We start from the raw sequence: 26,261 nt of genomic DNA on the forward strand, positions 1-26,261 counted from the left end.
TATATTTTCTAAATAAAAGATTAGCCCAGTACATGCTATCATGTTTTCTCTGAAACGTCTTGCGTGACGGTTCACTAGCAAAAGACAGGATTTCACGTATAGGAAAAGGGATTGCCTGAATGCAGCCTGTACGCACAGGCCAACCTTTCATTACGGGTTGAAATTTCATCCACGGGATTTGCGGCTATTAAGTCCATAATCTTTGCAGGAAATTTACTGTTATCGCACCATCTGTTGCTGTAACCCACCTGTAACAAGTGTTAACAATGTTAATAGGCTCCACAGGCCTAATGCAATACTATGTGCGTCTAAGTAAAATGTTCTCAGCATAAAGCCGTCATTCATGAATGCAAAAAGGAAAAAGGAATGTGACATTTTCTTACAAGAGTTTTGGCAGCGAGATATTCCATAACTGCTCTATCGTTTTCCATGGTTTACTGATTGGCGTTTTGATTTTTGTGCAATAGGACTATAATTGCTTATATTTTTGTAGTTGTATTTTGCGTTTTCGTTGGTTATTATCTGTTCCGGTTTGTTAATTTATGCTGTTAAAAGTGATCCAGGGTCGTAGAAGACATCGCAAGAACGGATTGTAAGAAATCATGGAGAAGCAATTAAGTCACAGAGAACAGTTTGCTCTGGTCAAAGAGGAAGGCACGTGTCACAGGACTAGACGTTAGTAAATTAACTTACCGAACTGATTACAACCCTCACACTGATGATCACGTTGCCGCCCACCATGTGATTACGGCTAGTTTCTGCTCCTTAATCATGGGGTATTGCTTATCTGAAGACCGCCCGTGTATTTTACTAATGTGAAGAGCTTTTCTGAGTGTAATCTGGACGGAAACGGTCAATTGAGAGTGACCACGCCTGCTTTTACAGACTGAGGTGAACAAAAATGCCAGACGCTCTTTAACACACCCCCGGCTGTCTAAATGCTTCTCTTCTCACTTCCATAAATGGCTGAAGAAATATTGATACCGCCTTCGGGGAAAATTCGATCGGTAAGTCAGTATCATTGGACATATTCATAGTATTCCATGTTAAAACCAGTGTTAAGCAACCTATAGTCTATATGTAATCCTTGAACGGTCACAATTAGTCCGCTGGGGTCATGGTGAATTTCACGTATAGGAACATACTATGTATTGGATAGTAGATACCTCATATATGAGAATTGGTTGGTTAAGTTATTGAGTTTTTTCCCCCGTAAAATTATTGACATTTTAAATAAGAAGTTAAATATATAATCTTGTTATAGGATTTTTTCTATCCATAAATTTAAGAATTATAATGATTAAATAATTGTATCAAATGATAATTTAATAAGTATTATTAATTATAGCGGTATAGATAACATGCTAATCTATTTCATATAGAAAGTACTAGGTGACGTTCTTACATATCCAATATATTTCGATGACACTTGGCTCAAACTTCTATGAAAATGAAGTACAACACTGACTTTGAAACATGTTCATACTATGTGTATTTGCTTATCAGGAGAGTTGCTCTCCAAGATGGTACGAGTATCGGTCAGTTTGTCCACTGTATGGGAGAACAGCTGGGTTGAATTCCAGCACAAGTCTATTTGATAAATGGATTAAAAGTTGTTTTATTACGTCTTATTTAGTATCACTGAGTTTAATCTTGATAAGGATTTGATTTCTACATTTGGACAAATTTCTGTATACTCTCACATTTTATTATGCGAAAGATGTCTGTTTTATTGTAAACGATGTGTAATGTTGAGTAAAGTATGACTTTATTTAATACAATACAAGCTCTTAAGCATGTATGTAGGGCCCACTGGGATAGCTTAAGAAATGCACTTGTACTTGTAGGTTGCTTGTTAGATTCCCAGTAGGAGCTTTTAACTTGTTTTAAGCTCATAAATGGGCAAAAATGTTAAGCAGGTGTAGATGAAATCGTCAGGTTTGTCAGAACTTTTTGGAGGTCGAAGAAACTGCTTAAAAAACAGTTGTTTTTGGAAACGGGGATTCGGATGGGGAAGGGAGGGAAGAGAGACCTTTCCACTACCTACTGGGAACCATCGCCCGGCCGCAGGTCACAAGGCAGCATTGTCTATGCAGCCGATGTCACGTGTGTGTGTGCGTAAGTAACAGCATCTGACCATTTAGTGTCCAGATAAAGTTTTCTGCTTTTCGCTCCGTCTTTCTAATGAAGAAATGGTGGTTTGACACCCTTAGCATTACACTCGTGGTCGCTGGCTACAAGGTCTATGCCAGTAAGCAAAAATTAAACCATGTCAGAATGTTAAACCAAGACCCGAGTATTAAGAGGATTTGTTTTGCAATAATTCTTGCTAAACAAGGTCAAAGCTACTACTCGTTTTGGATTTACCATTGCCTGAGTCTCGAATATGGCTTCGCGTCAGACAGGCCTATTGGCCATTTCAGAACCTGTAGACTGCATTAGAGCCTATTGCCATCAGCCGCTGGAATAAATTTGGGAGTGAACTGAAAGGCAGATGTCTTTCAAAAACCGCTGCGGTGTGTAGGTCAGTACAAATGTGCAAATGTAGAGGGGCTCCTCTGCCATGCTGATACAAGGAGGAACTTTATTGAAAGTAGAAACCATGGACATTCAGAACATACCAACTCATGACTGGAGAAGGGGTGACGATCCATGATGCAGCTGCCTAAACAATAAAGAACAAGGGCAGGAACATATATACCCAGCTAAGGAATAACAAACCAGAAACAGGTGTGAATAGTTGACACATCTGTCTGGAAACAATTAAGTGATTACGGGATGACCAGCAGCCTCTGCTGGCCAAACAGGAACATGATGGGCAAACAAGACAGGTACGGACAGGAATGTGGCATTATTATGAATGAAGGAATTGATAACACTTGAGGCAAAGGGTAGTGATGGCAAAATTAAGCTTAATGAACCACTTGCTGTAATTTCTGACCCCACTAGATGGTGCTGTCTGCTCATTAAAAACAGTTCAAGGCACGAGTGTCATCTGCTGGGGTCAGAAAATACAGCAAATGGTATATGAAGCTTCATTTAGCCATCAGTGCTGATTAGGTGTGGCAGATATATAAAACAACAGCATTAATGAAGGATTGGTTTTGTCCAGAGGGAAGGGTTATAATTCAAGTCCCTGGGATACAAACCCACAGCCTTTGCATTGTTAGCACACTACTCTACTTATTTAATTGCAGGAACTTGGCAGATGGGGTGACCACATCAGTTCTGCTCTGTCTTGCAGCACCTTAACTTCTCCCTGCTGGCAGTGACTTTATTGACGTCCTTTGGCAGCTCCATGCTCTATGGATATAACCTGGCTGTGGTCAACTCCCCCGCCAAGGTGAGTATTGTACTGCAATCTTCATGCTTTCACTTGAGGGGCAGACAAACAGTGTTCTTTGGATCTTGGGTATTTTCGGAATATTGTCACAGTAGGCCAAGCCCCTGGACCTGGGCCAGTGCAGCTTATTCTCATTTCTTACAGCCTACAAGACGAGACTAAAAGGTGTAAATATTTAAATACGTGAAATTTATTTAGCCTCAGCAGATTTCTAGAAATAAGTTAGGAGATATGTTCCGTGTGTTAATTTAATTGTAAGTTACATTTGATATGAATGTTTGAAATTATGGCGTTCAAATGCTGTTCGCTTTACTGCAGTGAAAATGTAAAGTGCTAACTCTCTATATGCTAACACCATTTAAAGAATCTTCCAGAATTTTGATTCTTGTCTAAATGAAGGGATGCCGACAGATTTCTGTCACTATCACGCTAATTAAGTCTTGCTAGCTTGCTTCCCGAGAATTAACTTGGGACGCAATGAATCATGGGACTGGTTCTCTTTTGGCGAGGATGCAACCGATGCAACCTTGAAATTTGAGGCAGGGTAGGAATGACATCCGGGGAGTTTTATGCCCTCTGTACTTCTGCTTTTAGTATAGGACTGGGTCGTCAGCAATGGAAGATGCTGTAAAAGAAGTAATGCGAAAACACAGGAATGGTCAAGTACGCATATTGAGAAGCGGCCTGTGTGGTGAATTGGAGGCACGCTGGCAGCCCTGCGCTGACTCACCCCAAGGTTATTAGAGGACGGCGCTATGAGGCTCCGTGATTCAATTAGCGTGCGACCCAGCAGTCTCTGAGAGGGAGCGGCGACTGCTGCGCTGAGTGGCTGTGTGGGTCTCTGACTCGGCACTCTCTTCAGGATTGACAAAAGGGCCCAAACGGTTTTCTGAGTGAGACACTACAGTCAGAAAAATGGTGTCATGGAGCAGGGCTGCGTCTCCTGGGACAGGGTTTGAAGAAAAGATAATGCAGAGTAACACCCCTGACGCTGAAACTAAGATAAAGAGCTTCAAAGTTTTTTTACAGTCCAGAAGATGTGTTTATGTAGTTGGCAGATAAATTGTAGTCTTTTTCTTCAAAACCAAGCATAGTTAAACTGAGAGATTTTGTTACTGTGATAAACAGAGCTTAACAGCTACGATTGCAGCTATAATTCAGTCTTGATATAATACGCAGTTGGGGTATTTTACCTTCATACATAATTTTGACACTGGAGTCTGTCTCTGGCTTGAAGCAGCCAGTATTGCCTCATAGATGGTCTTAATCAAGCAACCTTTCTCTGGATATTAACGTGTTATATCATCTAGAAAAGTGGCTGTTTTTGCTTTTTTAAAAAAATTGAATGGAACTTGTTTCATTGGCCAATCAGAGCTTAATGAATATGTCGCATGTTTTGCGATGCTCTCTTCCCCACCTCCCAGTACATAAAGGACTTCTACAACCACACCGTCGTCAGCCGCAATGGCACTGGGGTCAGTGAGGAGACGCTGACTGTCATGTACTCTGCCACTGTGTCCATATTCGCCATCGGCGGTCTGCTTGGGTCCCTGATGGTTGGCATGCTGGTCACCAAGTTCGGCAGGTGAGATGGCAAATGCCTTGGAGTTAGAGACGCTGGCAGAGATAATCTGACATCCCTCATTTCTACACTTCTGACTTTTGTGCCTTTTGTGGATGGATGGATGGATGGATGGATGGATAGATGGAGCTTTTCAGCAGCTACTAAAAAGACAAAGGGGCAGAAAACGGTGGCATTCTTTGACAAATTACAAAATTAAAATTCGAAATTAAAAATAAAAACTTGAAATTAAGTGCAAGGAATAAATACAAATGTGCAATAAAGCTGCAATGTGCAGCCAGTACTATACAGTAATAACCAATATTATTATTCAGAATTTATTTTAAATATATGTAATAATATGCAGAAAACCATTTTGTGGCTGACAGTATTTGCAAATAAAAATAATTTTAATTTTCATTTGCTACATTTGTTGTAAGAAATAGAGGTTATTTATGCTGCTGAAGAAAGGAAATTGCACTACAAATCTGGATGCAAGTTTATTGTCAGTCTGTAGTTCCACACATTGATTTGTTTGAGGAGTATTAATGTTGTGGTATCTTTGCGGGTCCCCTCCCTCGCAGGCTGTTCCTGTGTTTGACCAATAGGTGGCGCTTCATGCCATTTACCTCCACAGGAAAGGGACGGTGGTGAATTCCACTGTGCTGGTTTTCGTTGCCGGCAGTCTCATGGGCTTCAGCAGGATATGCGGCTCCCCGGAAATGGTGATCTTGGGTCGCTTTGTAACCGGGATTCACTCGGGTACGTGTCCCACACCGGGAGGGAGCAGACTGGATCCTGGTGACAGATAGAACAGGATTCAGAATCTGTGCTTTATTATTTTAAGTCAGTGGGAGATGCAGAAAGCATCATAAATTCATAAAATAATTATCTGCATATGCAGGTGTTTTATAATTTTTCCATCGTTATCAAAGCAGTACACCCTGCGGTGACACATGGCATGGCATGGTGTTGCTTTGGTTTGCAATAGCAATGGCCAAATGAAGCTTCATGAACCATTCACTGTATTTTCTGACACCACTAGATGGTGCTCTCTGTTCAAAAAAGGGCTCGAAGCATGCCCCAGAGCAAACCAAGAGCGCCATCTAGTGGGGTAAAAAAATACAGCAAATGGTTCATGAAGCTTTATTTTGTCATCACTCGTTCGGTAAGCACAGTGAGGTCCCCTTCCTCTCCATAGGCATCTCACTCAGTGCGGTACCCATGTACCTGGGAGAGATCGCACCCAAGAACCTGCGAGGCTTCCTGGGCCTAGTGCCAAGCATCTTCATCTGCCTAGGGGTCTTCACAGCCCAAGTGCTGGGGCTGCAGGAGCTGCTGGGGAAGGTTCGGCTTCTGCGCTCCGGCTCCATGTGCCAACCCCCTGTCTCAGGCAGCCACCAGGCTATCAGCGGCTCTGCTTTCTTTCCTCAGGAGGAGTACTGGCCCCTCTTCCTGTCCCTGGTGGTGGCACCCACCTGTGTCCAGCTGATCCTGCTGCCCTGGTTCCCAGAGAGCCCACGCTACCTGCTGATTGAGAAGCACAACATCCACGCTACCATCACTGGTAAGACGGCGAGGCCCCGGGCTACTGGGGAGTCATAGGGGGGTGACCTTAGGGGTGAACAATCATAAACACTGAACTGATCAGAGCAAAGATCTCTGAGATTAAACTCAGGATTAAACAACATACTGAGGATCCACTAAGATGTTTCAATTTTCTGTTGTTGGGCTTGTAAGGGTTGCACAGTGGTACAGGAGCTGCCCAGTTGCCTCACATCTCTGGGGCCCGGGGTTTCATGTATCTGGAGTTTACATGTTCCAGCCTTATCGTTGCGGGGCACTCTGGTTGTTCTCTGCCTTGCAGACGTAGCCTTTGGGATTAGCTCTGGGCCACCCACCGTGACCCTGATTAGGACAAACGGTTATGGAAAATGGATGGATGGTTAAATGCTTGCATTACTTGCAGTATTTGTGTTTAACTTTACATATGAGATGCTCTTTTACAAAGCCGCATATTGATGACTGTGGGACCTGAACCAGCGAACTCCTGATCAGAGCACAGCATCCAAAGCCACTGAGCCACACTGAAGCCCACGCTCTTCTCCGTATTGTGTTCCTGGTCCTTAATGTGTTCAGCTAGCGAATCCACACTGTCACACATCCTACAGCCCTGAAGTGGTACCGTGCCAAATGCAACATCCAGGCAGAGATCGAGGAGATGCAGGAAGAGCAGCGCTCGCTGTCGTCGGTGGAGACGCTGTCTGTGTGGCAGCTGCTGCTGGACGGCTCTGTGCGTTGGCAGGTGTTCTCTGTGGCTGTCATCAACGTCGGCATGCAGCTGTCCGGCATTGATGCGGTAAGACTGGGAGGGGTGTGGCAACAGTATGTGACCACACCCATTTAATAGAAGGCCACACCCATTTAATACAAGGGCACACCCCTGTGTGTGTGTGTGTCTGTGTCTGTGTGTATTGCCTTGTTATGATGTGGTGTCCATAGTACACAATATTTTTTCCTCTATATTATTTGCTTTCAATTGATAGACTCTTGCTTACTGCGTAGCTAGATAAGCTGTTATGGAAAATAGATGGATAAATCAAATTACATTTAATCAAAAGATGGAGTTTGGGCCAAAACCACACAATGGACACTTTTAGCAATTGTGATTAATGGGAAAGGCATCATTCACCACATTTGTGGCTGCTAGTTTATGCTAGTTTATTGCAGAAATGTGATTCAGGCAAACTTATTATTCAAGGCACTGGGTTTGTGGCTAATATTGATCACAGTATTGGTTTTGCATTCTCCCATTTGTCATGGAAATGCACGCCTCTCCGTTACTAATGACGAGGATATAGACGAGTCTGAGGAAAGACCAATCAATAGCGTGCCAAGAAATTTGGCTGTGGGGGCTGAGTGGGTGGTCCTCACCATGAAGACATTGCCCTCCAGGTGGCGCTGTGAGGATTTTATTTTTTATCAAACCAAATACTCAAAAAGCAATCAAACCCTAACCACTGATGTGTAGTAGACTCCTCTTTTGTGTATAATAGAAGGTTTAATTGTTTTTTTTAACAACTTATTTCCACAAAATCTCTTTGAGTTGAAGCTGAAGCCTTCCATGCTGCGAGAACAGAATACTGATGCTGGGGGTTAAGGGTCTGGCGACTGGAACCGACAACCTTCCGAGCACGGGTACAGAGTGCTAACTCACAGAGCCACATGAGGTTTTTGTCTCCTTTCGGAAACCCACAGATTTGGTTCTACACCAACGACATCTTCCAGAACGCGGGCATCCCGGCTTCGCAGATCCAGTACACCACGGTCGGAACGGGAGCCATAGAAATCATCGCCGGGCTCATTGGGGTGAGCAGGTTGTTGAGGGGGCTTCTCATGGGGCGTGAATCCCATGGAGGCCTGAGCCTCGGAAATTCTGAGGCCTTTGAAATCACATACGCTTATCATTCCTTCAGTTAACACAGTTCACACCAGCCTCTGTTAACGCAGACTCATTGTCTCCATTTTGAATAATGTTATAATGGCCAGGTGGGTGCTGGATATCCAGTCAATCCTGGACCCCTCCAGTGTCCTTTCTTTCATTCTTTCTTTCTTTCTTTCTTTCTTTCTTTCTTTCTTTCTTTCTTTCTTTTATTATTCTGCATATAACAATAAATTGAATTGCAATCCAAGGCTGACCCCTGGTATTGATGAGTAAGCGTTTGCTTGGTGACTCTGCGTGACTCTGGAATGGGGGTCGTGTTCCTTGGTGATCTTCTTGCTTCCCACCCCAGTGCTTCACCATCGAGAGGCTGGGCAGGCGGCCGCTGATCATCGGCGGCTTTGGTGTCATGGGGGTCTTCTGTGCAGGCATCACGCTGTCACTGGTCCTGCAGGTGAGCCCGTGTTTCATCCTGGGGGACATGCAACCTTTTTGCCCCCCCCCCCCTCTGCAAAATCACTGGTCTACACTTATTTAACCTCCTTGTTCTTGCAGGAACGCATCAGTTTCATGCGGTACGTCAGCGTGGGTTGTGTAGTGGGCATAATTGCAGGCTTCTGCATCGGACCAGGTGAGCCCCACACTCTAACCAGCCATGTATCACTGCTCTGTTTTGGAGGTTCTGGAGGTAGAGAACTTTCCTTGAAGAGGTCCTTCAGGCCCCCAGTAGCCAGCCAAGCCTCTCTTTGCTCTGCCCCACTCTTCTTCGGTTTATTATGTTCAGCAAGCATGTGCTTATTGTTATGAGTCGTCAGCCCACCGACTTATTCCCAATAGGGTAGCTTGTACTTGTATTGAATCAGTGAAATAGTGGCATCTAGTGGTGAGATTGTAAATACCTCCTGTATTTCAGATACATGACTTCTATCGAAAGTTTTGGCTCTGTAATTAATTTAGAAGAAACCTTGACAGACATTGACTTACTAGTTATAACTTAATTCATACTGCTTTATAAAAAGACCCAAATTACAGAAATTCTCAGTTTGCTCTTATGTGTCAGAATAATACAAAACTACCAGTATACTATGCTGGAGAATCACTATAACAAGGTAATAATAAAATAATAATGTAGATTTTTTTTCATATAACTGACATGATGTGAGATGGATGGATGGATGGATGGATGGAGAGACGCTGTGCAACGAAGATGCCCAAAATCTGTAGCTCTTCCCCTGTTAAAAGTTGAGTGGCATTGTGTTTAACTGTGTGGCATTGTTGCCTCGCTCCTCTATGTTGTGGGTTCCATTCCCACCCTCCCATGCCTCGTATGAAGTTTGCATGTTCTTCCCATGTTTGTGAGGGTTTTTCTCCTGCAGCCCCAAAAAACTTGCAATTACGGTTTCATTTTCACTCTTCGGTGTGTTTCCTGCGAGAGTGATGTCTCCTAGGATTTCGTCCAAGCTCACTGTGATCGGGTGCCGTTTAAGCAATTACGGGAGATGGATAGATAATTAAAGTCAAAGCATTTTTCCTTCATCCCCAGTGAAAACGTTGGTTTCTAGGGCAGAAATTATGTTTAAGATGAGTTCTCAGCTGTTTGTTTTTTCAACTGAAGCTCGTGGATTTTGCAATATTTGTCACTAACTTACTGTGCATCTTGAATATTTTACTGTGACTTAGAATACAGAAGAGTTTTTTTTTCTATTTTATCTTCAGCTCGTCTCACTTCCAGAAACAAAGCAGAGTTACAGAATTACTGTCCTGTCAGCCCCCCTTTCTTACACTGACGATCATCCCCCATTCTCTCACTAACAGGGTTAGTTATACACACGTCTAAATCCAAGCATAATCTGACAAGCTGATTAAGGCCCCGTGAGCGCCAGCGTGCTGGACTGCTAAAGAGCTTAAAGCCAGCAAACTGGGAACAAACTTCTAGGAAAGACCAGCTTCATTAGCTGGTGGGGGCAGATGTTACACTACAGCCTTGCTGTCCTTGTGCATAAGACCATTATCTTTCCTTATACAAGTTGCCTTGGACCAATTCAGTTACGTTCCAAATTCTTACTAAGATGTAAGAATCCAAATGGATCTCAGTCAGGGCCATAGATATTTGATAAGACCACAAAAACAATTATGTTTTACTAGTAGGAACTTTTCCCATGGGAAGGGGGGGGGTGAGTTAAAATGATTCCAAGGGCCCCCATTATCAAATATCTATGGCCCTGACTGGGATCCATTTGGATTCTTACATCTTAGTAAGACTTTGAATTGCTATCTGAACCCTACATGAATCAGTATCTCTGTTTTAGCCATTTATCTTCCTTTTATCTGACGTCCTTTCTGACACTTTGAGTTTAAGTCTTTAAAAAGATGTATAATTTCAGTATTCATCACACCTGTTTGCAGTTATGTAAGCATATAATGAGCGTCTTTCTCACTTGACGTGTACAAATCACACCCGTTAACTAAATCTATATTTTATGCACAACTCCTTAACATTTCAAGCACTGCTGCTGTCAGGCTCATATTTCATAAAATTTTTTTTTTACAGTAATTCATTACCTTCTCTATATAATTCCACCCACAGAATTTTTATTGCAGGAAACATTTTCATTCATCGCTCATAATAACAATGATCACATCCAGAGAATTTCGGACCGGATAACATGTCTTTTACAAACTGCTAGACTTGTCCACAGTTTTTGAACCGAAGCCCAAAATTAAATTTTAAATCCGAATTGTCCCGTCGATGTGAATTTACCCTTTGGTGCTCATAGCATGCATGGCGCTTGCTGTGTAAAGCACTGCATCCCATTGCTTGTAAATATGTGTACGAGGCAGATCGAGCTCTTTATCCATCACCTCTGTAAGGTCACGGCCTCCCATTCAATCACATGCCTGCTTCTATGCCAATGTGAGTCCAGCTTTTGGCTAAATGAGACCACATCCCTACAGCCACTCACCCTGGTCAGATGAGGGGGGGGGGGTTCTGGAGCATATCCCAGGAAACACACAGGGGGAGTAACCCTGGATGGGGTCCCAGGCTGTCACAGGATGCGTACACACACACACACACACACACACATACACCTGCACCATGTGTAGTGTAGGGATGCCAGGTCAGGTAACTGCATGCTCTTAGTCTGTGGGAGGAAAGTGGAGAAGTGGAGCTCCTTGGTTGAGGGAGGGGGGGGGGGAGAAGGCACACTCCACACACAAAAAGCAGAGGTGGGATTTGAGCCCCCCCCCCCCCCAAACAGTGATACCTACTAACTCAACTGCTGTCTCCCAATCGACAGTATTGTGCACGTGATCCTTAATGTCTGTTCGTAATACGACTCCTTCGCCTAATGAGATAATGGGGGGTAAAGTAAATTAGGCTTGATTCCTTACAAGAATATTAACATCCTTGTTAAGGACAGAAATGCAGCCAGAAATGGGGCAGGGATTCTTTCATTAGCAGAAAAGAAAAATGAACTGGACAGTGAGGGAGGCCTATATGAGAGCTGAATGTGCCAGTAAACCATGACTGCAGGTATGTACTAATATTACCAATAGCAGTAGCACGCGTATCACAAATTCTATGTGAGTCACTCTGATTCACTGTGTCTGCAGGGTAGTGAACGGTTCGGAATTAAAGGTCCATCATTTTAAATTTGGGCTGCAATGAAACGCGATCAATGAATGATTTTCAGACCCAGTGATAATAATCATAATAATAGTTATTAATGTTGTTGTTTAATGAGTTTTTAACACTGCAGCCCACGCCTGTGTGTGGAGTTCACATCTTATCCCTGTGTCACATGGATTTTTACCAAACTTCAAAGTTCCTTATTTGTCGCATGCAGTCGTACTCCTACAACATGCAGAGAAATGCTTGTTCTGGCTTGTTCTTGACCAACTGTACTGTATAAATAGCTAGTATACTAGGTATAGTGTATATAAGTATATAAGACGTCTTACAATTTAGATTTTTTCAAATGTATTTTTATTTTTAATTCCACAGCATGTCCTCTTTAGTGTACAACAGGAATAAATACGTTTCCTTACATCAATGAAAAGAGATGCAAAAACAACATGTCCATTACAATGGACATAAATGAATGGGTGGGGTCTCAGGAGGTTACGAAAGGGAGGGGGAGACCGGGTCCTCTGGAGCCCCCTTCAGTCCAAAGCTGGGTATCGCGCCAAACCTGTGCCCGTTTATGACTGGCATCCTGGGCACAGGGCTCCCTTGATTTGAGCCCTTGGCTCAGCGCGGCCCAGTATGGGATCAGTCTGCAAAACAGACTGGCTGATTATCTTCATGTCCGGTAGAAAAGCAGCACTTTTCCGCTGCTCTTATTATTCTTAGAATCGTTACGCTTTACATATTTGTGCCCAATAATATTTCTAGGACAATGAGAGCTTTTGTGTCGTTTTATGTAACCAGCTTAGCACCCCTCTACAGCTTTGCTTAAGGCTGGGCTGAGGTCCGCCGCCATGTAAGAATAATTAATTAAAGCCGGACCGGTCCTCAGAGTCGACGCATGATCCAGCGTGCTGACTGATCTATGCTTCATTGTCTGATATATGTTTCTACAGCTGTAATTGCTTTTATAATTGGCATTTTAATGGCTCATTGTCTGTAAATGATGATGGATCTGGGTTTCTGGGACAAAAGCCTGCATGGACTGTGCATTAGCGGCAGATTCTCTCATCACCAACCGCGTCAGTCGCTGTTTTTCAAAAACACGCCGGAAGTAAATGCTCACCTCCTGAAATAGTTTCAGAGATATTAAGAGAAATTTGTGCTCGCTGATTCTGCACTTCTAAAAGGATTAGAAGTTCGGCAATGGGGCTGTTTAAGATTTCTGCAATCTGAGCTAACAAGCCCTACGCAAGCCAGTTGTAATCACCTTCATCCGTGCAATGTGCCATTTCTCCTGCGCAGTTCATCTAAGGCTGCTGTGGTAATCTGTAAAGTGACTGTACAAACTATTGTAGAGCACTATTTCTCAACTGGTGGGGAGAGACAACTCAAAGGTGGACATAGGGTGAACAAAAAGGCTTTATTAACCCAAAAACAAACTCAAACCAAAAACAAAGGACTACATGGAGTACAGCAAAGGAACTAATGACACCTAAGGGGGAGATCTGACTTATACTGACTTACAGGAAGCACTCAGGCAGGGGGTGGGCACAGGGAACGTAAGTAGGTATGTAAATTAGGCTTGATTCCTTACAAGAATATTAACATCCTTGTTAAGGACAGAAATGCAGCCAGAAATGGGGCAGGGATTTCATTAGCAGAAAAGAAAAATGAACTGGACAGTGAGGGAGGCCTATATGAGAGCTGAATGTGCCAGTAAACCATGACTGCAGGTATGTACTAATATTACCAATAGCAGTAGCACGAGTATCACAAATTCTATGTGAGTCACTCTGATTCACTATGTCTGCAGGGTAGTGAATGGTTCGGAATTAAAGGTCCATCATTTTAAATTTGGGATGCAATGAAACGCGATCAATGAATGATTTTCAGACCCAGTGATAATAATCATAATAATAGTTATTAATGTTGTTGTTTAATGAGTTTTTAGCACTGCAGCCCACGCCTGTGTGTGGAGTTCACATCTTATCCCTGTGTCACATGGATTTTTACTAGTTCATCTAAGGCTGCTGTGGTAATCTGTAAAGTGACTGTAGTCACTCTAGCTAAGGGCGTATGCCATATACCATAAATGTAAACGTAGGGAATGACACTGATGATGACAATGACCAGACTGGGAAGCACAAGACAAGCAGACTTGGACTAACGAGGGGAAACGAGAGGCAGGTGTGATTTAATAGACATGAGTTGGAGTGAACGCAATGGCCAACCACGACCTCTGCTGGCCAAACAGGAACATGACAGACAGATCCTGACAAAACCAATTAAGAGCTACTGTAGTAGAATATCCCGCGACCCAGTAGGATAAGCAGGTTGGAAAATGGATGGATGGATGGATAGATGTAGTAGAATATATCATCATCCCCAAGCCAAATTACCTATATTTATCGTTTTGCTCTGCACTACCTTGTCTAGTTGAGCAATACTGTTTAATATTTGTTTAGTATTAGTATTACAGTGTTTGTTTAGTAATGCATTGCTCTTTTTTCCTGCCAGCCCCCATGCACCAGTCCCTTCCTTTGCAACTGTGGTACTTTCACTTTCACTGTGTTCCCCAAACACACGTGACAATAAAATTTGAAACGAATGTGCAGTATGTAAATTGACAGTACGCTCTGCTGTGTGTGTACTGCGCAGTGTAGTGCGTAGTGACAGAGCATTCTCCCATGCACACAGTGCCACTGCATTGCACTGCACTGCACTGTGCTCTGTGACAGCTCCCGCTGCAGTGTTTAATGTGACACCTTTGGGCTGTGCAGCTGGAGTGCCATTCCTGATGACTGCCGAGCTCTTTAAGCAGTCCCACCGGCCTGCCGCCTACACTGTCGGGGGGTCCCTCAACTGGATATCCAACTTCACTGTTGGCTTTGTCTTCCCCTTCTTGCAGGTGAGAGGATGCCCACATGGTGGCGCTGTTTAGCGTGTGCATATCATAGCCATCTTCTAGTAGGCCAATGGCTAAATTGGCACGAGAAAAATAAGACACCATATAGAATGATTGCATGTCAGCAGCCAGTTCTCCTTGGGGTTCCTTGTTCTAGATGTCAGCTGGGTCCTTCTGCTACCTGGTCTTCTCCGGCATCTGTCTCCTCGTGTCCACCTACGTGTTCTTCATCATCCCGGAGACTAAGAACAAGACCTTCATGGAGATCAGCCAAATGTTTTCCACCAAGGAGGCCGTGCCGGAGACCCAGGCCCTGAGTTTACCGGATCAGCTCAAGCTGAAGAAGATGAATGGTTATGGGGCACTGGAAAGCGGCTCGCTGGAGTTCGACAGCTCCGCCTCCGGCATCTGAGCAGACAGGAGAGGAAGGGTCTTAGGAAAGAGGGTTAGATGGCTCCTAGCTTAATTCTCTCTGGATTGTCCACTAGTTGGTGAGTGTGGTATTGGACAAAGTCCATAACTGAGAAACTATAGCTTAGTAGACTACCAAGACAGCGCAGACTGCTTGGTGAGGGTAGTTTTGTTTTTGTATAAAATTTTTTGAACATTTTTGTAAAACTCCCATAAACCTACCAACTATCAGACTGATATTTGTGATAAAACGGGAGTCAATGGGAAGTCCCTGCAAATACAGCTACAGTTAAACTCAGCATGCGATTGGCTGCACTAAGGTATCTTCACACATGCCCAGAGCCAATCAGCCCAAAGCTTGTCTGTGGGAATCTGCCCGTCCACTCTGTCTCGGTTCCCGTGTGATAGTCCGCCACAAAGGTGAGCTGCTCTTCGTGAGTGCAGTCTATATATGTGAGGTGCTCCTCAATTGGGACTAGCTTTAATTTTAATCTTTATTTTTTATTCTTTTTTTTTGAGAGGAAGTTCCTCAACTTCCTGAAAGCAAGTTTTTTTTTTTTCCTTTACGCCACCTGACACCTGCCTGGCACAAATCCTAGGTTTATTCTACATATTATGAAAAAAACAACATTTGTTACGATTGTGTATAGACTATAAGTATATAAATATGAAGTATAGAAATATATTTCAGATTGCATTATTAGGGTTTTTCCAAATCTTTATAGCATAAATACTGAATAAAATTATTTTTAAACCATTGTGGATGCAATTTTTTTTGTTTGCTTTGTTTGAGTGTGTGGGCAGCTGGAATTATTGGACTGGACTTTGGCCCGTCTCACATACATACCTACAAAAAAAATCCGATTGGGGTCTCCCACTGACTGAACGGGGTCGCCGCCAGCAAGTTTTGCCAGTCCGCAATCCCATTGGCCCACTGGGAAAATGCCTGGTATGCCAGATGGCCCTGGAAGCTGGTAGGAATCCCAATAGGATATTTTCTGCATCAGTTGTAGATGCTCAGAGATTAGATGCTGTGCAGCTGTCGGCCAGCAGGTGGCAATGATATTCCAGCAATGTGGACAATGAGCAAACTGGATCGTTTCATACTCCCCTCAGCACAAAGTAGTTAAATTTCCAAAGGGCTGAACATATATATAGTACTGTGTGATCGTCTTAGACAATGAAAGAAATTGTTTAAAAAGGTGTTTAAATGATTTTCATGTTAGTGTTAAACTATGATATATCTGTCAGTGTGTTAGCTCAGCAATTTCAAAACCTAAAAAAATACCATCTGAAAGACCCAGTGTATTTTATAACTCTACCCCACCTTGTTTGGGTAATGAATGAATGTTGCATTTATACAGTACATTTCTAGGCCCCCAAAGCACTAGAGAAGCAATGGGGAGCTGATGCCACCAGCACCACTGTCTGGCCCCCACCTGCAACGGCAGCCATTCTGCACCAAAACACTCACCACGCAGTAGCGAAGGAAGAAAAATGATCAATTAGATATAGCAGAGAATTAGCAGGCCAGATGTGATAAGGCCACGGTAGGTAATATCAGCCAGGGCTTCGGGGTCAAACCCATACTCCTTCAAAAGACGCCCAGGGATCTTTTATGAGCTGCAGGGGTCACATCCAGCCCCATCCTGCCTATTTGCTCTGGGGTGTCTCCCTTGAACGTAGCTGCTAATGCTAATGATGCTCCAAAATCAACTTCCAGCTGATGCTAATTCAGGCAGCCTCGCATATCACAGATCTGTAAGAGTTCCCTCTCCCATTTTCCACCTGTTAGAAATGCTACAAGAGACTGCCTCATATATAATGGGCCCACGTTAGTGACTATTCCTGGGATGCTCTGTGACACAACAGAATCATATATATATATATATATATATATATATATATATATATATACAGTATATACATATATCTATACGGCTCACAGAATAGCTACCACACCCGGAAGCACAACCCTCCAGGCTCTAGGCGGACAGCTGCCATGCGGCCTGAATGCACTTTGCCAGTGGAAGGCACTCTCACGACAAACGGGCAGCGTCTTCTGCCCTCTTGACTCTGGAAGTATTATGTTGACGGATGTGCTCTGTCCCCAGGGCACTCTAGATGAACATTTACACGTTGCTTTGGGGGACAGGAGGATTGCAATGACAGCATTAACAGACAGTTGCGGCGGAAAAGTCGGGGGGTAGACGAGAATGACAAATGTTTTTTTTTTTTGTTTATCAGTGAACAAGGCTGGTGACAGATCAATTCTTTCACTGGAACAGCCCCACACTGCTGTAACATAACAAGATGGATGGCCTTCTTCGACAGAACCTCTGCTAATGTGCTTCCAATGACTTTCTCTGGCTCCAAGCACCATAGTGGGCAGCAGGGGGCTAGTTACTGTAGACGGTGTTTGGGAAGTCACTCACAACAGCAACCCACTGCAGACAGTTCAGGTCCAGAAAGTACAAATCCAGACCAAAGTTATGTTTCAACCAACCAGTGGAGTATTTTCCCTGGGGAGAAGCATGGCTTCTCAACAAGCACATCAACAATCATGGCTACACCAAAAATTCTGTCTCACACATGATATAGTGTCATTTCCCTGTTTCACTTCTTGTGTGTGCTTTCATAACAAAACGTGGTTTGAAACGACAGACTCATAAAGGATTCCTCCTACAGTAGGAGTGGGCAACCTTGATACTGGAATGCCAGGTTTTTTATACTACCTGATGATTTACTATCTGCCTGAGATCAGCTGTGGTTCATCAGAGACCATGTAGGATAGAAAACCTGCTGGATACCGGCACTCCAGGATCAGGACTGCCTCCCCCTCTTCTATAATTTGTGTCCTCTGTTGCTGATCAGCAAAACCACATTGATTTCAACATCCCTGACTACAAGACAATAAGTTGTGTAGTGTGAACGGTACGGCCATCTAAAGACGTTGAAGGTCATGTGGTGTAAACTTAGCCTTTGGTGCAGCCCTAATTGAACACACCTGACAGCGGTAATCCAGGCTTTCGGTAGCATCTCAGTATGAGAGTCGGCTATGTTGAACCAAGTAGGCAAACTAAGTAAGCAGTACGCATGTCAGTGAAGGTGAATCTGCTGTGATGCGCCGGATTCTCTGTATCAGGTGTGTACATTGGAGCTGCAGCTAAGCTCTGCAAGGTGGCTGGTCTCCAGGAGCAGGATTAGGTAGCCCTGGTCTACACAGACATATATATGGAGCAGGGAGAACATTCAGCATTCGAAGCACAGGGTCAGCCGTTTAATGCACACCTACAAGGTGTGATTTTACCAGGTGCCCAAGCACTTGCTCCAAGCCATAGGGGTCTATTCCACTGCAGCACACACACTACCTGCAAAAATCTGGTTCCACTGGGGCTTGAACCCAGGACCTTCTGCGTGTAAAGCAGACATGATAACCACTACACTACAGAACCAGTACAGGTAAGGCGTACAAGGACAATGTGTTAATTTAGTGGTTCGCACAAACAAACGGCATTAACAGTCCCACCGGGACAGATTTATTCCAGTCTGCACTGACTGCAGGGATTTTATTGTTTCTAATGAAAAGCTTAGGAAGCATAACTTTGTCTCAAGAAAAATGTTAAAACCAATCTCACTCACACCGGGTGGATTTGATATGATAAGGATGGGGGCCTTTGTGTGGGTGCACCTGGCACATGAATGTGAGTTAGCTTTTATTATACCTGAGAGCTGGTAGCGAATCTCTCATGTTAAATGAAAATATTCAAAGACACAGACGCTAACGTGTGTCACGCCCCTTACCTTGAGTCACAGTGGCCGAGCAGTTAAGGTGTTGACCTTGAAATCAGAAGAGGTCTCCCTGCATGGGTTTGAATCCTATCTGCAATGGAGTGGTGCTCTTTTTGAGAGTGGTGTGTGGATAATTCGATTAAGATTCTTGTGGATTCCTCTTCGTGCCTTGGATCAGAAGGGCACTGGTTTGAATCCTGGAGTCTAGCAGACCAGTGCTGCCTTTGAGCCCTTGATACCCATTTGCTCCAACGGTGCGCCGGCTGGTCCTGCATTCCAACCCCAAGCTTTGCCCTTACCAGTATATACATGTTTGTCTCAAAAGGAGAGCAAAATGGAATATGTGAAAAGGGGCATTCCAAATTGCTTGCACTAATGGCAAAGCATTTTTTTAATTGGCTGTACTGCTTGATAGTCTGCATGTACAGCTGTGAAAAAAATTGAGACCACTCAATATTTTTAAAGAAATCTGCATTTTTAAAGTCTGGTTTAATCCTGGTTCTGCTGGCAGAAGGCTACACTGAGCAGAAGGTAGCTTCCAGGTTCAAAATTTCTGAGACAGCAGTACACAAGAACAAGGTGAAGCAGGAGACACTGGGAACGACCAGAAACCAGACAGGTAAAGGGCAGAAGCGACTTTCTAATGCCAGTGATGAACGTTAACTTATCCGACAGTTTCTCATGAACCAAAGGATGACATCAAGTGACCTTCAATAGGAGTGAGAAACATTAAGTGCAGGTGTGAGGTGCACTGCTAGGACAGCTCGTATCAGGCTCCTAGAAGCACGGCTGAGGTCCCATAAAGGAAGGAAGAAGCTCTTCATCAATAAGAAGCAGGGAAGAACCAGACTGCAGGTTGCAGAAAAATATGTATTATTCACAGACGCACACACATAAATTCAAAGGCGGTTTTTTAAAAAATTAATTAATTAATTAAAGAAGCGGGAAAAAATACTTGTGTAATTACCAAAAGTCCCCACAAGGGGGAGAAATATCACTGTAAGAATGTCCTTCGTCACCATTTCAATAATGACTTGGAGTTATTTCAAATCTATTGTTAACAATTTTCCAATTATTAGTCAGTTATTTTGGAGCTATTGTTGTAAAATGTAGCCCTGTTATGACCCATCAAAAGGCGATTGCTCAGACACGTTTAGGCATTCACATAATTAATCCACGTATGTCAGAGGTGGAAAAGCTTAGTGAATTATTCACTGTGTTTTCTAAAGAGGGACTAAAATTACTATTTAATATGACCAGGCGGAACATAAAAGCAGTTTATTGCAGTCGGATGGGGTTATACTTGTGGGACCGTTAATATAAATGCCTGACGTCTAAAGAATTTGCAGCTCTATGCCGTGAATCTGGGGGCTGTAGTTAAGATCGTCAACCGGTGGTGATACCTACAGCTGTGGTCACACATACGCCCAGCTGCTGTAGCCATGCGATGTGTCTTCCTTAACGCCAGTGGATGTAAGCGGAAATCACCCACGTTAAAGGAGGTGTCGTCACCTGCGCCTTTATTGGCTGCTTTTTCCTGATTATCTTGTTCTGCTTGAGTTTATCGATCCATATCTGTGTATCCGGCACGGGCTGAGGTTTGAGCCCCTCCCAGTAAACACAGGATGCGGGGGGGGGGGGGTGGAGCTGGTCCATCATAAGGCTTACAGTTTACAAAAAGTATGATTTTATGACTGCAGCTATACCAACACAGAACTGCCAATGGAAACTGAGCCCACAACCCTGGACATGTGTGGTCACATTATTAATTAATCATTGAGCCATTTAGCCCCACCCACCTGAATTTCACCCATCTCATAAAGAGACAAAGTGGCGGTTCAGCAGGTTAGGCTGCAGTGTTTGTTGGTTTCAATCCCAGACTTGACAAAGTGATTCTGGTGGTGGGCCCCTGGTGGTGGGCCCCTGGTGGTGGGCCCCTGGTGGTGGGCCCCTGAGCACGGCCCTTAATGCCAAGTCGCTCTGGGGTCTGTCTGACCCCGCTCTCTCAGGAATGCATGTCACTTTGGATAAAAGTCTCCGCTAAACTAATGTAACCTACAAAGGCAGCACGTAGGGTATATAAACCAGTATAAACCGGAAAGCTGCTGGTTTCAGTCGCAGGACGGGCCAGAGGTACTTAACCTGCATCGCTTCCTAACACATGCCACCATATAAATCAGTCACAGCTGTAAGTCACTTTCAGCTCCGGCAAAGTTGAAATGCAAATGCAGAAGCGACTCGGGGGGGGGCGTGGGGGGGGGGGCGCGGGGGGGGGGCGCGGGGGGGGGGCGTGGGGGGGGGCGTGGGTGGGGGCGCCGCGTCTGTTTGAAGTTATAAGTAACCCGGGACAGCAGACAAAGTGTAGTTTGGGTTTTACAACCTGCCAGGGCACTCCAACTCGTTTGCTTACGAGGCAAAGACAAAAAGCCAATACACAGCGAGAATACGCAAGGTGCGAGTGTGTCTGTGGCCTGTCTTTCCCTCTCTGCCGCCCTAAAGAGGGAGTTTACCCACAAGGGCCCATTTGAAGTCATTGTGCTCCCATTCTCTTTGTGTACTGGGCCTGAAAGTCGACAAATGGCCGCAGTTCGCAACTACCTGCAACCCGTGAGCCCGCCCTCTGTCTGCCCCGGTCCGAATAACAATTGCTGAAGTTGTTTTTTTTCTTTTTTTCCCCCCAGGATGCACGGCGCTGTGGTGTGATGGCCCGTGGGCCGGGTCGCCCCCTCGCCACCTCGTCTGACGGCGCATCCCTTTGAGCAGCGAGGGCCACTTTACGGCCCCTTCACAGCGGGAACAAAGCAGGGGCCTCGGCCATGCGGGGCCCAATGGGAGCGCGGCCAGGGGAGCCCCATTCCGGTCTCTCACAAACAGCGGACGCTGATGCTAATGCGCTATAATTAGATTATGACCATTGTCGTTCCCAGCCACCGTGGGCGTCGACTACCCCGCAGTTTCTAGGGAGGTGTTTTTTTCCCCCCAATATTTCCCTTTGAAAGTAAATGTCACCACCGAATGGCAGTGGGTACGGTGGAGGAGAGGGGGAGCAGGAACACGCACTGAAAAAACGAAAAGAAACTGAAGTAGATCTTAACGCTATTTACCGGAAACGTCCTGCTATCCTTTTACAGGTGCTTCTGAGAGACAAGGGCTGCAGGAACCAGGTTATCGCCGCCTCAGAGGTCGAGCTTTATTACCGGTAAGAGGTCTGCCCTGTGTTTGGTGCATCTGGCAGCGTTTCCCAAAGCATGCTGGGTATTGCAGTCTCGTGGTTGTGTTGGAGTCCCATGATGGCACTGGTCATCAGCAGATGAAGAATGTGGTTAAACAGTTTAGTAATGAAATGATTTATTTGGCATGTGTAAGTATGAGTACAGGTACATGAGAATGCTTGCTTTCACGTATCCCATCATGCTCTCCTTCTAGACACACACATACAAAGCAGAGCCAGGATGTTTTTCCAGCATCCCTGAGACATTTTGTTGGAGGTAGTGGTGGTGGTGGTGGTGGGGGGGGGGGTTGTTAAGGGCTTTTCTCAAGTGCCCAACAGAGATGTGACTATGCTGCCGAGGACGGGATTCGAATTGGCAGCCTTCCAATCGCAGCCATAAAACCCTAACCTGCTTTGCCACACACTGGTCCCAACTGCCCAGCAAATACACTAAGGGAATTATTTGAGATTTCCCTTATTTCTTGTGAGTGTCCTCCATCGCTGCTGCCGCACAGGTGCAAACCCAGTGCCAGGCAATACTAGACGATCCTAGGAGACATGATCAGGAACAGGCATGGTAGACGAGATAGCCTAAACGCACTTTAACATACAGCCAATTGGCTTGCTTGTTAAAAGCTAAACAGCAATTTTTTCTATGGCTCAGCAAATGGGAGGGGGGCACAGCTGGATGGAGGTGAGGGTGCTAATGTCTCCTCACCCAGAGTCACATGATCCCCGGCCAGCTGCAAAGGGTCACTGGCTTCTCCCTCCTCCCTCCTGCGCCGAGGGCCCCCTCTCCGTGATCACATTTGTTTACATTTATTCCTTTAGCAGACGCTCCTGTACTGCAGTAACCTCTCCGTGGTCAGGACAGGGGGGGAGAGGGGTGCGGTTTGGACCACACAGGGCTGCGTACGGCAGGCCCTCGCATGATTCCGCAGCGTGGTATCCATTTTCGGAGGCCCCTCTGCACGCCTGTCTCTGTCAGCGTACCTACAGACACGCTGATCTTAACAGGTTTGCCGTTAATGTGCTGGAAAGCACCAAAAGGCTCATTATTGCCTCGGCAATACCTTTGTACAGCATCTGGGGCGAAAGCTCAGTGTTTAAGTCACACAAATTTGCTATTGTAATATTTCTGATTTACACCAAGAAGCACCATATTCAGCTGGAATGTGCCTGCAAATACCCAGCAAGATAAATTTACAAAACTGCTGGCTTCCGTGGGAAAAGCAGGTGTTATCAGTGTAAAAGTCATGGGTTTGAATCCCAGGCAATGTGCATAAAATGTTCTCCTCCTGCTGTAAATTACTTTGTGTAAATGTGTTGGGTAACTATACTGACTAGCACTGCCCTCGATTTGGACTTTAATCACTACACGTCCAAGCCATTTAAATCTGCCTAAATGTTTATTTCCTTTTTATTTCAGATTAAAAAAACACATTCCGGTACAAAACATTACCCTTTTCACTGACCTGTGCAAACTACTTGCATTTCAAATGTGTGAATTAAACAAAAAGAAACACACTGTTTCTCTCTGAATTCCTTCACAAAGTATCACATCTTCACCCTTTTTTTAATGATCTCTTTGTGCTGTTTGAAAGCTTCCTCCCTAAGTATACAGTTGCATTGTAATGCTATCACTTCACTTTGAAAGGGAGGCTAATAAGTCCCCCTTTGCTCTCGCCGGGGCTCTTTTCATGCTGTATTTATGAGGCACACTCACTTTACATATTCACAATTGGCCACTGGCTGCCCCCTGTGCCATTACTGAGGATCTGTCCAACTGGCCCGCGACAGCAGGCCGGAGAAACCCGCTGGCTGCCGGAGGTAGGCCTGGCCTCCGCTCTCCAAGAGGCAGCCAGCACAGGAGAATATCACCAAATACAGGTGGGGTAACATGCAAAGACCACCCCCCCCATGCAAGTGGGTGGTGGCAGAGGGTTAGGATCACAGAATGATGTTTTCTGTGAGCACAGGTAGCTTGTAACCACTGTCCAACAATTTCTGAAGATCCATCTCCAGGTGTGTATATTGGTAGAATGGAACTTGTGAAGACCTTCTACCATTAAGAAATTTTAAGCGAGTCAGCAGCAGCATGTATATCATGACAGCATGTTCAGATAGTACTTGGGGTCTTGCTAAAGGGCCCTATGACGAAATCACTTTGGCGACTACGGGGATTTGAACCTGCAACCTTCTGTTAACAGCCACTGTATCAGAACCCACTGAGCCACACCCAGCGAAACAGCGTAAACCCAAGACAGCTGGGTCGATAATGCACAAATTGGGCAGAATGTGGCTCGTGATGCTGAGGCGGCTTGGGGGACCCCCCCTTGCCCCTGATGACACCCTGACACCCATCCCCGCCCCTGTATCTGGATGACGCTTGGTTTCTCGACAGGCCTCCCCTGTCCAAACACAGCCCCTGCTCAGCCCGGCTGATGGATAAGCACCCCGCCACTCCCTTGACAGCTCCTGTCAGGACTCCTGCGGTTCCCTATCAAATGTGCCCCTCCGAATCCACCCCCCCCCCCCAAGACAAGCTGAGAGGCTCTGGTTTCAGCAAGCTGTACCCCCCCCCCCCACCACCACCACTCTCATATCAACATACAACCATAGTAAACAACACAGAAAAACACTTGTCATGCCTTTCATACTGTACACCCACTGACTCACTGTCTTCATTCCTGCAGTGCGCCATATTGCTGAATGGGCAATGCTGGCTTCTTTCATTTTGAAAACTGCATCTTTGCGACAGCGGTCAGGCCGACCGCTAAGGACATTCAAGAGGGAGAGACGTACATCTTCTCTGGCCCCAGCATCATAACCAAACTGCACTTAGACTCTTAAATCACACCCCCTTGCCCCCAACTACCTGTGACACTCAAGAAACCTTATTTATCTGGCATTCAAGCACAGTGTTGATCTTTCATCTGTTTATTTGATTGCATAGAGAAACTGAACAGCCTTGTTATTGTTTTTAATGTTTTTTTTTTTTTTTAAATCTTAATAGATGGAATGGTGCAAGAATTCCAGCTTATTTGTACTTCTGAACATCTGCAAATAAAGTTTTAATTCGAATTCAACTTCCTCTGCCGAGTACAGCAGTAACAAAGGCCAGCTAGATACACGTCCTCCTCAGCTAGCTTTCCTCGTGTGCTATATGTCATATTTTTAAGCTATTGCACCAAGCCAGAACAAGCAATTTATATGTTTATCCATTACGATTGCAAACTTGAACCAGCTTGTTGACCACAAGGGATGTTGAAAGAAGGGTTAGGAAACTGATGACTGTGACTGCGCTGTATCTACTGACCATTTGATTACTTAGAATATGATTTGTCTTGTTTCATATATCTTCTTCTAGAATATTCCAGCAGAGCCCCTCCTGGGACTGGAACCAGCAGCCATCAGCTTACAGGTCCAGTCCTTACATAAACTCTTTATATATCTGTTCGTGTCAATTCCATGTGCATAGTTCACACTCAACCCCCCCCCCCCCCCCGGAGAGAACAAAACAAATATACAGTGTCGTTTCCCAAGCCAGTCCTCAGAGACCCACAGACGGTCCAGGTTTTTGCTCCCTCCCAGCTTCCTGCCAGACGGTGCACATTTTTGCTCCCTACTGGGGGTCAGGGAGGAACGAAAACATGGACTGTCTGCAGGTCACAGAGGACCAGGTTGTGAAACACTGATACAGGGGGTTAGTCCATGGACTGATAAACCACAGACACACGTAAATATAATACATACAGGAGACAGCAGCTCCGAATACATCAGCTGGTGCAGGCTATGCAAAATCAGAGGGCATCCATTACACAGGCTAACAGATAGGCCTACTCTCCCTATATCTGAAGGCTATGCCGCCAAATATAGTCTTACTTATTCTAGGAAATAGAAGTACACCAGCCTTCTGTGGTCTGATTTAGTTCAGCTAGATAGGAAGAAGAATTCCAAAGTCC

General features: G+C 44.8%; 1 protein-coding gene and 1 non-coding gene across 3 annotated transcripts; one reads left to right on the forward strand and one right to left on the reverse strand.

Moving 5' to 3' along the window:
* Positions 1 to 630: 630 nt before the first annotated feature.
* Positions 631 to 15,858, forward strand: LOC125738871 (solute carrier family 2, facilitated glucose transporter member 9-like). Of its 2 annotated transcripts, XM_049008358.1 has the most exons (13): positions 631 to 675; positions 886 to 1,007; positions 3,245 to 3,343; positions 4,768 to 4,928; positions 5,542 to 5,666; positions 6,106 to 6,251; positions 6,339 to 6,471; positions 7,076 to 7,263; positions 8,163 to 8,273; positions 8,699 to 8,800; positions 8,902 to 8,977; positions 14,758 to 14,885; positions 15,040 to 15,858. In XM_049008358.1, the coding sequence occupies exons 2-13, from the start codon at positions 963 to 965 to the stop codon at positions 15,292 to 15,294; spliced, it is 1,569 nt and encodes a 522-aa protein (XP_048864315.1). In that variant the 5' UTR covers positions 631 to 675; positions 886 to 962; the 3' UTR covers positions 15,295 to 15,858. The 2 variants fall into 2 exon arrangements, with proteins under 2 accessions (XP_048864315.1, XP_048864316.1); XM_049008359.1 differs by lacking the exons at positions 631 to 675; positions 14,758 to 14,885; positions 15,040 to 15,858 and adding an exon at positions 9,026 to 9,528 and having other exon boundaries at positions 787 to 1,007; positions 8,902 to 8,921.
* A 2,817-nt stretch (positions 15,859 to 18,675) lies between these two features.
* Positions 18,676 to 18,748, reverse strand: trnav-uac (transfer RNA valine (anticodon UAC)). Its single transcript has one exon. It is a non-coding gene; the product is annotated as a tRNA-Val (tRNA).
* Positions 18,749 to 26,261: the final 7,513 nt, after the last annotated feature.

This window comes from Brienomyrus brachyistius, chromosome 3 (assembly GCF_023856365.1).
Source record: "Brienomyrus brachyistius isolate T26 chromosome 3, BBRACH_0.4, whole genome shotgun sequence".
NCBI classification, from domain to species: Eukaryota; Metazoa; Chordata; class Actinopteri; order Osteoglossiformes; family Mormyridae; genus Brienomyrus; species Brienomyrus brachyistius.

What these genes read in the sequence shown, in the direction of transcription:
- LOC125738871 (XM_049008358.1), top strand. Translation starts at nt 963, where the DNA reads ATGGCTGAAGAAATATTGATACCGCCTTCGGGGAAAATTCGATCG. An exon ending in AGCTGTCCGGCATTGATGCG is followed by an intron (nt 7,264 to 8,162) that starts GTAAGACTGGGA and finishes GGAAACCCACAG; the next exon opens with ATTTGGTTCTACACCAACGA. An exon ending in TTGTCTTCCCCTTCTTGCAG is followed by an intron (nt 14,886 to 15,039) that starts GTGAGAGGATGC and finishes TCCTTGTTCTAG; the next exon opens with ATGTCAGCTGGGTCCTTCTG.